General features: G+C 52.2%; 1 protein-coding gene across 2 annotated transcripts in view; it reads right to left on the minus strand.

Moving 5' to 3' along the window:
- Positions 1-14,567, minus strand: part of LOC144942678 (transient receptor potential cation channel subfamily V member 5-like) — a 75,808-nt gene that overhangs the window by 35,131 nt on the left and 26,110 nt on the right. For both annotated transcript variants that reach the window (XM_078869484.1, XM_078869483.1), the window contains exons 3-5: positions 5,303-5,425; positions 3,518-3,655; positions 396-494 (exon numbers count right to left, since the gene is read on the minus strand). In XM_078869484.1, the coding sequence (XP_078725610.1) occupies positions 396-494; positions 3,518-3,655; positions 5,303-5,425 (360 nt within the window). The remainder of the gene's footprint in view (positions 1-395; positions 495-3,517; positions 3,656-5,302; positions 5,426-14,567) is intronic.

Raw genomic sequence — 14,567 nt, forward strand, 5'->3', positions numbered from 1 at the left:
AAGCCGCGTGGGTAGTATCTAGAAGCATCCAGCAGCATCCCAATGCCTTACGTGATGCTACGCCGAGGCAGCTGTAAAACCGCTTATTCTTACTCGCGCGACGTAGTTCTGTTCACTAAATCGCGTTATATCCAATTCGCGTGATCAAAACACGCAGTGTTATAGGAGAACGGACTGTACTTGAGATTATCTGACCATGAACCCAGCAACAGCCAGCGGTCAGCGCGTGTCGGTGCATGCGGAAAGCTTAGACGCAGGCACAGGAAAAGAACCACGCCGCGACAATTTGATTTTGCAGTTTGCTGCCGTCTGCTGCCCGCTAAGCGGCACTAACAGTGGGGCGCTACGGTGGTGCCAATAGCGACGGGGTGGAGCGCCAAGGGAGGGGCGCTGACCGAGGGAGTCCTGCGTGATGAGGGAGGCTCCGTGGTCCATGAGCAGCTTGACGATCATCTCGTTCCCTGTGCAGGCCGCGAATGACAGCGTGTACTCGCCTGTCAGCACAGTCACACGCACGGCCAGCGATCACTCTCGGGTGACAACGGTGGTTATGGTAATGATGACGGTGGTTATGATGATGATGGTGGTTATGGTGATGATGACGGTGGTTATGGTGATGATGGTGGTTATGGTGATGATGACGGTGGTTATGGTGATGCTTATTATGATGACAGTGGTTATGATGATGATTGTGGTTATGGTAGTGGTGATAATGATGATAGCGATTCTGATGGTGGTGACGACAATGGCGATGATGATGATAATGATGGTGGTGATGATGATAGTGATGATGATAATGATGGTGGTGGTGGAGATGATGATGATAGTGATGATGGTGAGTGATGGTGGTCGTGGAGATGATGATTGTGATAGTGATGCCACTCACTAAGTAATCGTCACCCACGGCCAGCATCTTCCTAACCTAACGAGACGAGTCCTGCCCAGGCCCAGCCTGCTCTTAACCTGGTTTGAGTGAAGTAATTGCCCTGCGTGTCTTCCCTTTTGAGAGATAGAATGATTACCCTGCGTGTGTTCCCTACTGTGCGAGACTTCATCTCTCACGCTGCATATTTTCCAGAACGTTGCGAGGCTGTCCTTGCAGTTTGGCACTCCCATCAGAGTGCAAGGTACCCCTACAGTGAGGGAAAAAAGTATTTGATCCCCTGCTGATTTTGTACGTTTGCCCACTGACAAAGAAATGATCAGTCTATAATTTTAATGGTAGGTTAATTTGAACAGTGAGAGACAGAATAGCAACAACAAAATACAGAAAAACGCATGTCAAAAATGTTATGAATTGATTTGCATTTTAATGAGGGAAATAAGTATTTGACCCCTCTGCAAAACATGACTTAGTACATGATGAAAAAACCCTTGTTGGTAATCAGAGGTCAGACGTTTCTTGTAGTTGACCACCAGGTTTGCACACATCTCAGGAGGGATTTTGTCCCACTCCTTTTTTGCAGATCTTCTCCAAATCATTAAAGTTTCGAGGCTGACGTTTGACAACTCGAACCTTCAGCTCCCTCCACAGATTTTCTATAGGATTAAGGTCTGGAGACTGGCTAGGCCACTCCAGGACCTTAATGTGCTTCTTCTTGAGCCACTCCTTTGTTGCCTTGGCCGTGTGTTTTGGGTCATTGTCATTTTGGAATACCCATCCACGACCCATTTTCAATGCCCTGGCTGAGGGAAGGAGATTCTCACCCAAGATTTGACGGTACATGGCCCCGTCCATCGTCCCTTTTATGCGGTGAAGTTGTCCTGTCCCCTTAGCAGAAAAACACCCCCAAAGTATAATGTTTCCACCTCCATGTTTGACGGTGGGGATGGTGTTCTTGGGGTCATAGGCAGCATTCCTCCTCCGCCAAACACGGCGAGTTGAGTTGATGCCAAAGAGCTCCATTTTGTTCTCATCTGACCACAACACTTTCACCCAGTTGTCCTCTGAATCATTCAGATGTTCATTGGCAAACTTTAAACGGGCATGTATATGTGCTTTCTTGAGCAGGTGGACCTTGCGGGCACTGCACAATTTCAGTCCCTCACGGCGTAGTGTGTTACCAACTGTTTTCTTGGTGACTATGGTCCCAGCTGCCTTGAGCTCATTGACAAGATCCTCCCGTTTAGTTCTGGGCTGATTCCTCACCGTTCTCATGATCATTGCAACTCCACGAGGTGAGATCTTACATGGAGCCCCAGGCCGAGGGAGATTGACAGTTATTTTGTGTTTCTTCCATTTGCGAATAATCGCACCAACTGTTGTCACCTTCTCACCAAGCTGCTTGGCGATGGTCTTGTAGCCCATTCCAGCCTTGTGCAGGTCTACAATCTTGTCCCTGACATCCTTGGAGAGCTCTTTGGTCTTGGCCATGGTGGAGAGTTTGGAATCTGATTGATTGATTGCTTCTGTGAAAAGGTGTCTTTTATACAGGTAACAAGCTGAGATTAGGAGCACTCCCTTTAAGAGTGTGCTCCTAATCTCAGCTCGTTACCTGTATAAAAGACACCTGGGAGCCAGAAATCTTTCTGATTGAGAGGGGGTCAAATACTTATTTCCCTCATTAAAATACAAATCAATTTATAACATTTTTGACATGCGTTTTTCTGGATCTGTTGCTGTTATTCTGTCTCTCACTGTTCAAATAAACCTACCATTAAAATTATAGACTGATCATTTCTTTGTCAGTGGGCAAACGTACAAAATCAGCAGGGGATCAAATACTTTTTTTCCTCACTGTATCTATAATAATGCTATACTATTGTACCTTGTATGAGTTGAAGTACCTGGTCACGACGGTCACCCCCCCCCCCACCATTCCCATCTCTGCAATCCCCTCCCTCGTACGTGACAACCCCCAGATTTGCCCTTGCCATACGAACGTGTAATGCCCACCAATGACTCAAGTTTGTAATTAGGATAAGGGTGCTACGGTGGCGAGATGTTAATTACCTCGCCTGGTATACAGGAGGTTGTGGGTTCAAGCCTGACCCTGGCGCCTGCTGCTGTATATTTGGAGTTTGCGTGTCTCTCCTCCCGTGGTCGCGTGGATTTTTCTCGAGGCCCTCTGGTGTTTCCCTCCATATTTACAATAAAAACACGCGCTTTGAGTATTTTCTCCTTTAAACACTCCGAGGGAATCGACTCCTGGACAATGGCATACATCCGCGGATCGACTCGTCCACGTGAGTCCACGCCTCATCGCCAACACGTGGCTCGTTACAACAGTGACGACAACAAAGGCGCGTCATGGATGCCAACATATTTATAATTTACGTTGTAAACTGTATCGCACTAGTTGCAAAAAGGAAAGCTCTTGCGAAGATCTCATTCCTAGGATGGATCTTTTCAATACTTCATCGCTGATCTCTTACATCTCTAGAATGCATCTCACTGTTCAGCTCTTAGATTCAACAATGTGCGAAGGTGTCCTCACAAACTAAACCTTTTTATTTCACCAGGCAAGGCCCACTGAGCGATGCCCCCCCTCTTCCCCTCGCCCCCTCCCCGGCTCACCGTAGTAGCACTGGCAGCGCTTGCCGGGCAGGAAGAAGGAACCGCAGGCCCGCGCGGTGATGTCGGCTCCGCGGTGCAGCAGCTCCTTCACCATCACCACGTTCTCGTTGGCGATGGCGATGTGGATGGCCGTTTCCCCTGCGTGTGTGTGAGCGAGAGAGAGAGATGGGAGCGGCGCGTGTGGGCACGGTCAGAGACAGGCACCGGACACGCGCGCTCTCGACTTCCCGGGAGAAGGAGGAGGAGGCGCCGTGACCACCACCGCCAGGGGCTGTGGTAGCCTGAGTCGGCAGTTGGTGAGAAAATATTCCACGAGAGTTGAATCCCTGACCGGCAATCATCGTCTGTTGTCTTCTGCCTGCTGCTCTCTATCACTTGTGTCCAGGTCGTTTCTGAAAGAGAGCGATATAGCTCAGTGGGCCTTGCCTGGTGATTTTTTTTAAAGTTTAGTTTACGGGCACACCTTTGCACGTTGTTGAATCTCGGAGAGAGCTGATAAGAGAGATGCATTCAAGAGATGTAAGAGATCAGGGATGAAGTATCCAAAAGATCCATCTTCTCACAAGAACTTTACTTTTTGTAATGAGTGGAATACATTTTACAACGTAAATTATAAATATTTTGGCGTTGATTTACGGACAAGTGATACATTTGAGCCAAATGGTCGTCGAATGAATTAATGATCATGATTTGTGTTTTATAGAGCCACCATCATGCCAGTAGCGTCACAGTGCTTTACACGTAATCAGCAACTGGCATATTACATTTCACGTGTGTAGTTGTCCTTCTCCGCACCTCTGATTAGCATGGTTGGCTACATATGGTGCAAAAGAAGTTCAACATACATACAATACATTGGGAATTGATACCCCCTGTGGTAGCTGGCTGTGTGCGACACAATGATGACTCATCCCCTGGCCTGCAAGTGGGCATTAGTCTGCCAGTAGGGGGAGTGAAGGTTGCTGCCGTGTGGTCTAGCTGAGGGCACCCCGGTGGCATCCGTCTCTGTGCGGCACGAGGGGACAGCACCCGGCCTGCAAGTGGGGATCGTCTAACACGTAGGAGGCTTTCACGACCAATATCATCCATAATAGAGGTTTTTGGGTTAGATCGCGTAAATATATAAATGTGTCGTTAAAACACACCACCACCCAACACAGCCAACTAGTAAGGGTCGTCACGTAAACTAGTCAGGGTTGTCACGTAAGAGTTGTAACGGATAGCTATTGCCTTAGTGCTGCGTGGAAGCGAATCATCAAATAATACATTATTTAAATGCATGCCTACATAGGGCAGCGTACTTCAATAGGGATTACCGTTGGTAGGGCTATTTTAATACACAATAGACAGGGCTCGCATAATGCACATGCATAATGTACGTTGCCTCAGTAATCACCCCACCCCCCCCACATTGTGCAGGAGCGCAGAAGCATGGTCAACACATCTACGCCTCTATATAAGGAACGAAACAGTAAGACCTCTCCACATATCTGGCTGTCGCCTGATGAAGCTAGTTGTAATTTCTGGCGAAACGTCGTGCACAGATTGTAAATATTGTGGCTTGGCTCTCCAACACACCGGTGTGCTGTACTTGTGACGAATTGGCATGTTCTGTTTACGTGACAACCCTTACTAGTTGGATGTGTCGGGTGGTGGCGGGTTTTAACGACACATTTATATATTTACGCTACCCAAAAAGCTCTATTATGGAAGTGGGAATCGGCCTGTGTGTAATCCCAATGAAGATTGGCGACATTGTAGTAAACACCACGGGTGGCTGCTCACCGCGATAAAGCTCGCAGGTCATGGGAATGTTGATGATGGCCGGTACGGCGTCCAGCAGCCTCAGAGCAAGCGTGCGGTGGCGGAACAGCAGCGCCACGTGCAGCAGCGTCTCGCCGTCAGGGCCTGCGGCGGCATCGTCAGCGCGGACACAAGAGACGCACGGCCGCAGATGCACGTGGCGTGTTATTGCTGCCTCGGCGGTGGTGGCGGGGTTGTTGCTGTGACGCTTTATTTACCCGGGAAATTCTCGCCGAGTCTCGATAATCGCGGCAAGTCCTCGCTTATAGCGGGAAGGAGACGGCAACCTTCACGTGATCTTCCTGTTAAAGCATTTTTTTCCCAATTGGAAAACCTGGCAAACTGACGCTGTTAAGAAGGCGATCGAACCCCCGGCGCCTCCTGGCTCCTGGTCAAAGCAGTAAATACCCACTGGGCGACGGAATGAACACATCAGGGACAACAAAGCTGAGAAATAGGACGAGCGACGACACTCATAGTTGAATGCCTGTCCTGGGGCAAAACGCGAGCTACTCAGAGATGTGGACGTAGTCACCCTGCAAGAAACTCGCCTCGCGGACCGCGCCAGCCGTCGAGTCCACATCCACGGGTACCAACTCAATGCAAGCAGGAATAACAAAGACATACCGGCCTAGCCACCTACATCAAGGAAAACCTCGCCAAAGACACAGAAAGACGTACAAGAATACGACCCTTACTCCATAAATGTCAGTTTAACACGTAGCTTGCATTCATTCACACCTGATGACGGTTGCTTGTGTTGCAATCGAAACGTCATATTCTATTATATATTTTCTTTTCTTTCGACGCGACTTTACCGAAAGAACCAAAAAGTCATTACAAATTTCTAAAAGCCACCAAATGACCTCTGGCCCAACATTGCAATGCAGCCTTCAGCGCACCCAACCATCTACACCGGGGACTTTAATAGCCGCCAGCACGTGTGGGGATATTCCAGCAACAACAACAACACTGGGGGAAAACAACTGTCAGATTGGTCCTCCATGCACCACCTAAAACTTGTGCCTGATGCAAAGCTGCCAGGCATACAGTGAGGGAAAAAAGTATTTGATCCCCTGCTAATTTTGTACGTTTACCCACTGACAAAGAAATGATCAGTCTATAATTTTAATGGTAGGTTTATTTGAACAGTGAGAGACAGAATAACAACAACAAAAATCCGGAAAAACGCATGTCAAAAATGTTATAAATTGATTTGCATTTTAATGAGGGAAATAAGTATTTGACCCCTCTGCAAAACATCACTTAGTACTTGGTGGCAAAACCCTTGTTGGCAATCACAGAGGTCAGACGTTTCTTGTAGTTGGCCACCAGGTTTGCACACATCTCAGGAGGGATTTGGTCCCACTCCTCTTTGCAGATCTTCTCCAAGTCATTAAGGTTTCGAGGCTGACGTTTGGCAACTCGAACCTTCAGCTCCCTCCACATATTTTCTACGGGATTAAGGTCTGGAGACTGGCTAGGCCACTCCAGGACCTAAATGTGCTTCTTCTTGAGCCACTCCTTTGTTGCCTTGGCCATGTGTTTTGGGTCATTGTCATGCTGGAATACCCATCCACGACCCATTTTCAATGCCCTGGCTGAGGGAAGGAGGTTCTCACCCAAGATTTGATGGTACATGGCCCCGTCCATCGTCCCTTTGATGCGGTGAAGTTGTCCTGTCCCCTTAGCAGAAAAACACCCCCAAAGCATAATGTTTCCACCTCCATGTTTGATGGTGGGGATGGTGTTCTTGGGGTCATAGGCAGCATTCCTCCTCCAAACATGGCGAGTTGAGTTGATGACAAAGAGCTCCATTTTCCCTCAGCAGGCAGGTTTCCCCATAGGCCGCAAATGCGCTGGGCAGGTTCATGACACTGACCTATCACATCGAGGCCGGATTCCAGGAAGGCCTGACGTCGAGAGCTGCCTTTGTGGACCTCTCCTGTGCCAATGACACAGTGTGGCTCAAAGGGCATGCTGCTAATACTCTCCAAAATCATCCGTTGCGCAAAAACCATGCAGCTAATAAGCTCTATGTCCAGCCAATGACATTTCCGTGTGTACCATGGAGAACAAATCAGTCGCCTAGACACAATCAAAAATGGGCTCCCACGGGGATCAGTCCTCGCACCGGCCCTCTGCAACATGTACACCAGTGACCTCCCTCCCACAAAGCCACTGGCTATTGGTATATGCTGAAGATATGGCCCTGTATTGCCAGGTTAAAGAACTCCGGGACTTTACCGAAAGAACCAAGAAGATGAACTCCGGGACGTTGAGAGGACACTCACTGCAGAACGAAATAGATTTTGCCAAGACGAAGGTACTCTTCAAACCCACTGGCTATCAGCAAAGATTCGTTCATGAAGCCATCCAGATATATAAACACAGACACAAATTCAACCGAGAAGATGGGTACAAACTCAGCAATCATTGGATGGACGTTATTAACCACTTTAAGTCATAATAGGCTGTGATGTTCCCAACACCTTCCGATGTTAGTTGTTATTTTCGGCTCTCTGATTTTTTACATTAACAGATTAAAATTTCTCACTAACACAGCTACCTCGCGTGCCATCCTTGAGGCTGCTTCACGATCTCCCATTAACATGCTAATCTCTCACATTAACATAGACACCTTGGTGCACTCGCCGTGTAGAAGTCTCGGCAATCTTGCATTGACATGCTATTTTTGCCTGGCAGCCCTCTGATTGGTGGAGAGCCTACCACCGCCGTGGTCGCTGCCCACCACTTGCATTGGCATTGGCTGCTGACATTTGGGCTACGCCCATTTCAAACCCTTATTAAGCAGTTTGTCTTTATAAGCAAACCCCCCTTTTCCTGATGACGACCGCTTGTATTGTGATCAAAACGTCATGATATTGTTGTTATTTTTTCTTTCTATCTATCTACGTGGCTTTGCTGAAAAGACCCAAAGAATATGAATTCCTGTAGTCACGAAAGCTTTAAGTCAAGATTTTAGGTCCAAATTGGTCTGTATTAAGGTAGGCACCGATAAGGGGTTGACAGGTATGCAACACAGTGGCTTCCTGCACTAGCCCACAATTGAACTTACAGACGCGTGCAGTGAAAACATTCTCCGAGAAGAACACCACCGGCTGTCAGCCAACGAAGCACTCCCACTTACAAAGGCCCTCAACCCCCCCCCACTCAAGCGCGTCTGAGCTCCCGCAGCCCCTGCTGGAATCCACTCCAACCCCTACACACCGACGACAGCCCTGCCTCTCGATGGCACAACTCCTGGTTGACTGCAAACGTCACCAATGACTAATCCACTGCTCGATGAAGGCCTGCCCAAGCTGCTGGGAACTTCAAGAAACGTCGGACATCGTGCCGAGCGACACGCAGCACGATCAGACAGCACTACAGAGTCGCACAACTCACCACACTGCTCACCCACACTGCTCACCACACCACACTGCTCACCACACTGCTCACCACACAGCTCACCACACTGCTCACCACACTGCTCACCACACTGCTCACCACACAGCTCACCACACTGCTCACCCACACTGCTCACCAAACTGCTCACCCACACTGCTCACCACACTGCTCACCACACTGCTCACCCACACAGCTCACCACACTGCTCACCACACAGCTCACTCACACAGCTCACCACACTGCTCACTCACACAGCTCACCACACTGCTCACCACACTGCTCACCCACACAACTCAACACACAGCTCACCAAACTGCTCACCCACACTGCTCACCACACTGCTCACCACACTGCTCACCCACACAGCTCACCATACTGCTCACCACACTGCTCACCCACACAGCTCACCACACTGCTCACCACACTGCTCACCACACTGCTCACCACACAGCTCACCACACTGCTCACCACACTGCTCACCACACTGCTCACCCACACAGCTCACCACACTGCTCACCACACAGCTCACTCACATAGCTCACCACACTGCTCACCACACAGCTCACTCACACAGCTCACCACACTGCTCACCACACTGCTCACCCACACAACTCAACACACAGCTCACCAAACTGCTCACCCACACTGCTCACCACACTGCTCACCACGGAGCTCACCACACAGCTCATTCACACTGCTCACCACCCTGCTCACCACACTGCTCACCCACACAGCTCACCACACTGCTCACCACACTGCTCACCACACAGCTCACCCACACTGCTCACCACACAGCTCACCACACTGCTCACCACGGAGCTCACCACACAGCTCACTCACACTGCTCACCACACTGCTCACCACACTGCTCACCCACACAGCTCACCACACTGCTCACCACACTGCTCACCCACACAGCTCACCACACTGCTCACCACACTGCTCACCACACAGCTCACCACACTGCTCACCACACTGCTCACCACACTGCTCACCCACACTGCTCACCACACTGCTCACTACACTGCTCACCCACACAACTCACCACACAGCTCACCACACTGCTCACCACACTGCTCACCACACAGCTCAATACACTGCTCACCACACTGCTCACCCACACGGCTCACCCACACTGCTCAACACACTGCTCACCACACAGCTCACCACACTGCTCACCACTGCTCACCACACTGCTCACTCACACTGCTCACCCACACTGCTCACCACACTGCTCACCACACTGCTCACCCACACAGCTCACCACACTGCTCACCACACAGCTCACTCACACAGCTCACTCACACAGCTCACCCACACTGCTCACCACACTGCTCACCCACTTCTCACCTCACAGCTCCCCCACACTGCTCACCACACAGCTCACCCACACAGCTCACTCACACAGCTCACTCAAACAGTTCACCCACACTGCTCACTACACTGCTCACCCACTCTGCTCACCACACTGCTCACCCACACTGCTCACCACACTGCTCACCATACTGCTCACCACACAGCTCACCACACTGCTCACCACACTGCTCACTCACACTGCTCACCCACACTGCTCACCACACTGCTCACCACACTGCTCACCCACACAGCTCACCACACTGCTGACCACACAGCTCACTCACACAGCTCACTCACACAGCTCACCCACACTGCTCACCACACTGCTCACCCACTTCTCACCACACTGCTCACCACACTGCTAACCACACCACACTGCTCACCACACTGCTCACCCACACAGCTCACCACACTGCTCACCACACTGCTCACCACACAGCTCAACACACAGCTCACCACACTGCTCACCACACTGCTCACCCACACAGCTCACTCACACCACACTGCTCACCCACACAGCTCACCCACACTGCTCACCACGCAGCTCACCACACTGCTCACCCACACTGCTCACCACACAGCTCACCCACACTGCTCACCCACACAACTCACCACACAGCTCACCACACTGCTCACCACACTGCTCACCACACTGCTCACCCACACAGCTCACCACACTGCTCACCACACTGCTCACCACACTGCTCACCACACAGCTCACCAAACTGCTCACCACACTGCTCACCACACAGCTCACCACACTGCTCACCACACTGCTCACCACACTGCTCACCACACAGCTCACCCACACTGCTCACCCACACTGCTCACCACACTGCTCACCACACAGCTCACCACACTGCTCACCACTGCTCACCACACTGCTCACTCACACTGCTCACCCACACTGCTCACCACACTGCTCACCACACTGCTCACCCACACAGCTCACCACACTGCTCACCACACAGCTCACTCACACAGCTCACTCACACAGCTCACCCACACTGCTCACCACACTGCTCACCCACTTCTCACCACACAGCTCACCCACACTGCTCACCACACAGCTCACCCACACAGCTCACTCACACAGCTCACTCACACAGCTCACCCACACTGCTCACCACACTGCTCACCCACTTCTCACCACACAGCTCACCCACACTGCTCACCACACAGCTCACCCACACAGCTCACTCACACAGCTCACTCACACAGCTCACCCACACTGCTCACCACACTGCTCACCCACACTGCTCACCACACAGCTCACCCACACTGCTCACCCACACAACTCACCACACAGCTCACCACACTGCTCACCACACTGCTCACCACACTGCTCACCCACACAGCTCACCACACTGCTCACCACACTGCTCACCACACTGCTCACCACACAGCTCACCAAACTGCTCACCACACTGCTCACCACACAGCTCACCACACTGCTCATCACACTGCTCACCACACTGCTCACCACACTGCTCACCACACAGCTCACCCACACTGCTCACCCACACTGCTCACCACACTGCTCACCACACAGCTCACCACACTGCTCACCACTGCTCACCACACTGCTCACTCACACTGCTCACCCACACTGCTCACCACACTGCTCACCACACTGCTCACCCACACAGCTCACCACACTGCTCACCACACAGCTCACTCACACAGCTCACTCACACAGCTCACCCACACTGCTCACCACACTGCTCACCCACTTCTCATCACACAGCTCACCCACACTGCTCACCACACAGCTCACCCACACAGCTCACTCACACAGCTCACTCACACAGTTCACCCACACTGCTCACCACACTGCTCATCCACACTGCTCTCCACACTGCTCACCAACATTGCTCACCACACTGCTCACCACACTGCTCACCACAGCTCACCACACTGCTCACCACACTGCTCACCCACACCACACTGCTCACCACACTGGTCACCCACACAGCTCACCACAGTGCTCACCACACTGCTGACCCACACTGCTCACCACACTGCTCACCACACCACACTGCTCACCACACTGCTCACCCACACTGCTCACCACACTGCTCACCACACAGCTCACCCACACTGCTCACCACACAGCTCACCCACACAGCTCACTCACACAGCTCACTCACACAGCTCACCCACACTGCTCACCACACTGCTAACCCACTCTGCTCACCACACTGCTCATCCACACTGCTCTCCACACTGCTCACCACACAGCTCACCCACACTGCTCACCACACAGCTCACCACACTGCTCACCACGGAGCTCACCACACAGCTCACTCACACTGCTCACCACACTGCTCACCACACTGCTCACCCACACAGCTCACCACACTGCTCACCACACTGCTCACCCACACAGCTCACCACACTGCTCACCACACTGCTCACCACACAGCTCACCACACTGCTCACCACACTGCTCACCACACTGCTCACCCACACTGCTCACCACACTGCTCACTACACTGCTCACCCACACAACTCACCACACAGCTCACCACACTGCTCACCACACTGCTCACCACACAGCTCAATACACTGCTCACCACACTGCTCACCCACACGGCTCACCCACACTGCTCAACACACTGCTCACCACACAGCTCACCACACTGCTCACCACTGCTCACCACACTGCTCACTCACACTGCTCACCCACACTGCTCACCACACTGCTCACCACACTGCTCACCCACACAGCTCACCACACTGCTCACCACACAGCTCACTCACACAGCTCACTCACACAGCTCACCCACACTGCTCACCACACTGCTCACCCACTTCTCACCTCACAGCTCCCCCACACTGCTCACCACACAGCTCACCCACACAGCTCACTCACACAGCTCACTCAAACAGTTCACCCACACTGCTCACTACACTGCTCACCCACTCTGCTCACCACACTGCTCACCCACACTGCTCACCACACTGCTCACCATACTGCTCACCACACAGCTCACCACACTGCTCACCACACTGCTCACTCACACTGCTCACCCACACTGCTCACCACACTGCTCACCACACTGCTCACCCACACAGCTCACCACACTGCTGACCACACAGCTCACTCACACAGCTCACTCACACAGCTCACCCACACTGCTCACCACATTGCTCACCCACTTCTCACCACACTGCTCACCACACTGCTAACCACACCACACTGCTCACCACACTGCTCACCCACACAGCTCACCACACTGCTCACCACACTGCTCACCACACAGCTCAACACACAGCTCACCACACTGCTCACCACACTGCTCACCCACACAGCTCACTCACACCACACTGCTCACCCACACAGCTCACCCACACTGCTCACCACGCAGCTCACCACACTGCTCACCCACACTGCTCACCACACAGCTCACCCACACTGCTCACCCACACAACTCACCACACAGCTCACCACACTGCTCACCACACTGCTCACCACACTGCTCACCCACACAGCTCACCACACTGCTCACCACACTGCTCACCACACTGCTCACCACACAGCTCACCAAACTGCTCACCACACTGCTCACCACACAGCTCACCACACTGCTCACCACACTGCTCACCACACTGCTCACCACACAGCTCACCCACACTGCTCACCCACACTGCTCACCACACTGCTCACCACACAGCTCACCACACTGCTCACCACTGCTCACCACACTGCTCACTCACACTGCTCACCCACACTGCTCACCACACTGCTCACCACACTGCTCACCCACACAGCTCACCACACTGCTCACCACACAGCTCACTCACACAGCTCACTCACACAGCTCACCCACACTGCTCACCACACTGCTCACCCACTTCTCACCACACAGCTCACCCACACTGCTCACCACACAGCTCACCCACACAGCTCACTCACACAGCTCACTCACACAGCTCACCCACACTGCTCACCACACTGCTCACCCACTTCTCACCACACAGCTCACCCACACTGCTCACCACACAGCTCACCCACACAGCTCACTCACACAGCTCACTCACACAGCTCACCCACACTGCTCACCACACTGCTCACCCACACTGCTCACCACACAGCTCACCCACACTGCTCACCCACACAACTCACCACACAGCTCACCACACTGCTCACCACACTGCTCACCACACTGCTCACCCACACAGCTCACCACACTGCTCACCACACTGCTCACCACACTGCTCACCACACAGCTCACCAAACTGCTCACCACACTGCTCACCACACAGCTCACCACACTGCTCATCACACTGCTCACCACACTGCTCACCACACTGCTCACCACACAGCTCACCCACACTGCTCACCCACACTGCTCACCACACTGCTCACCACACAGCTCACCACACTGCTCACCACTGCTCACCACACTGCTCACTCACACTGCTCACCCACACTGCTCACCACACTGCTCACCACACTGCTCACCCACACAGCTCA

Source organism: Lampetra fluviatilis, chromosome 28, assembly GCF_964198595.1.
Source record: "Lampetra fluviatilis chromosome 28, kcLamFluv1.1, whole genome shotgun sequence".
In the NCBI taxonomy this organism is placed as follows: Eukaryota; Metazoa; Chordata; class Hyperoartia; order Petromyzontiformes; family Petromyzontidae; genus Lampetra; species Lampetra fluviatilis.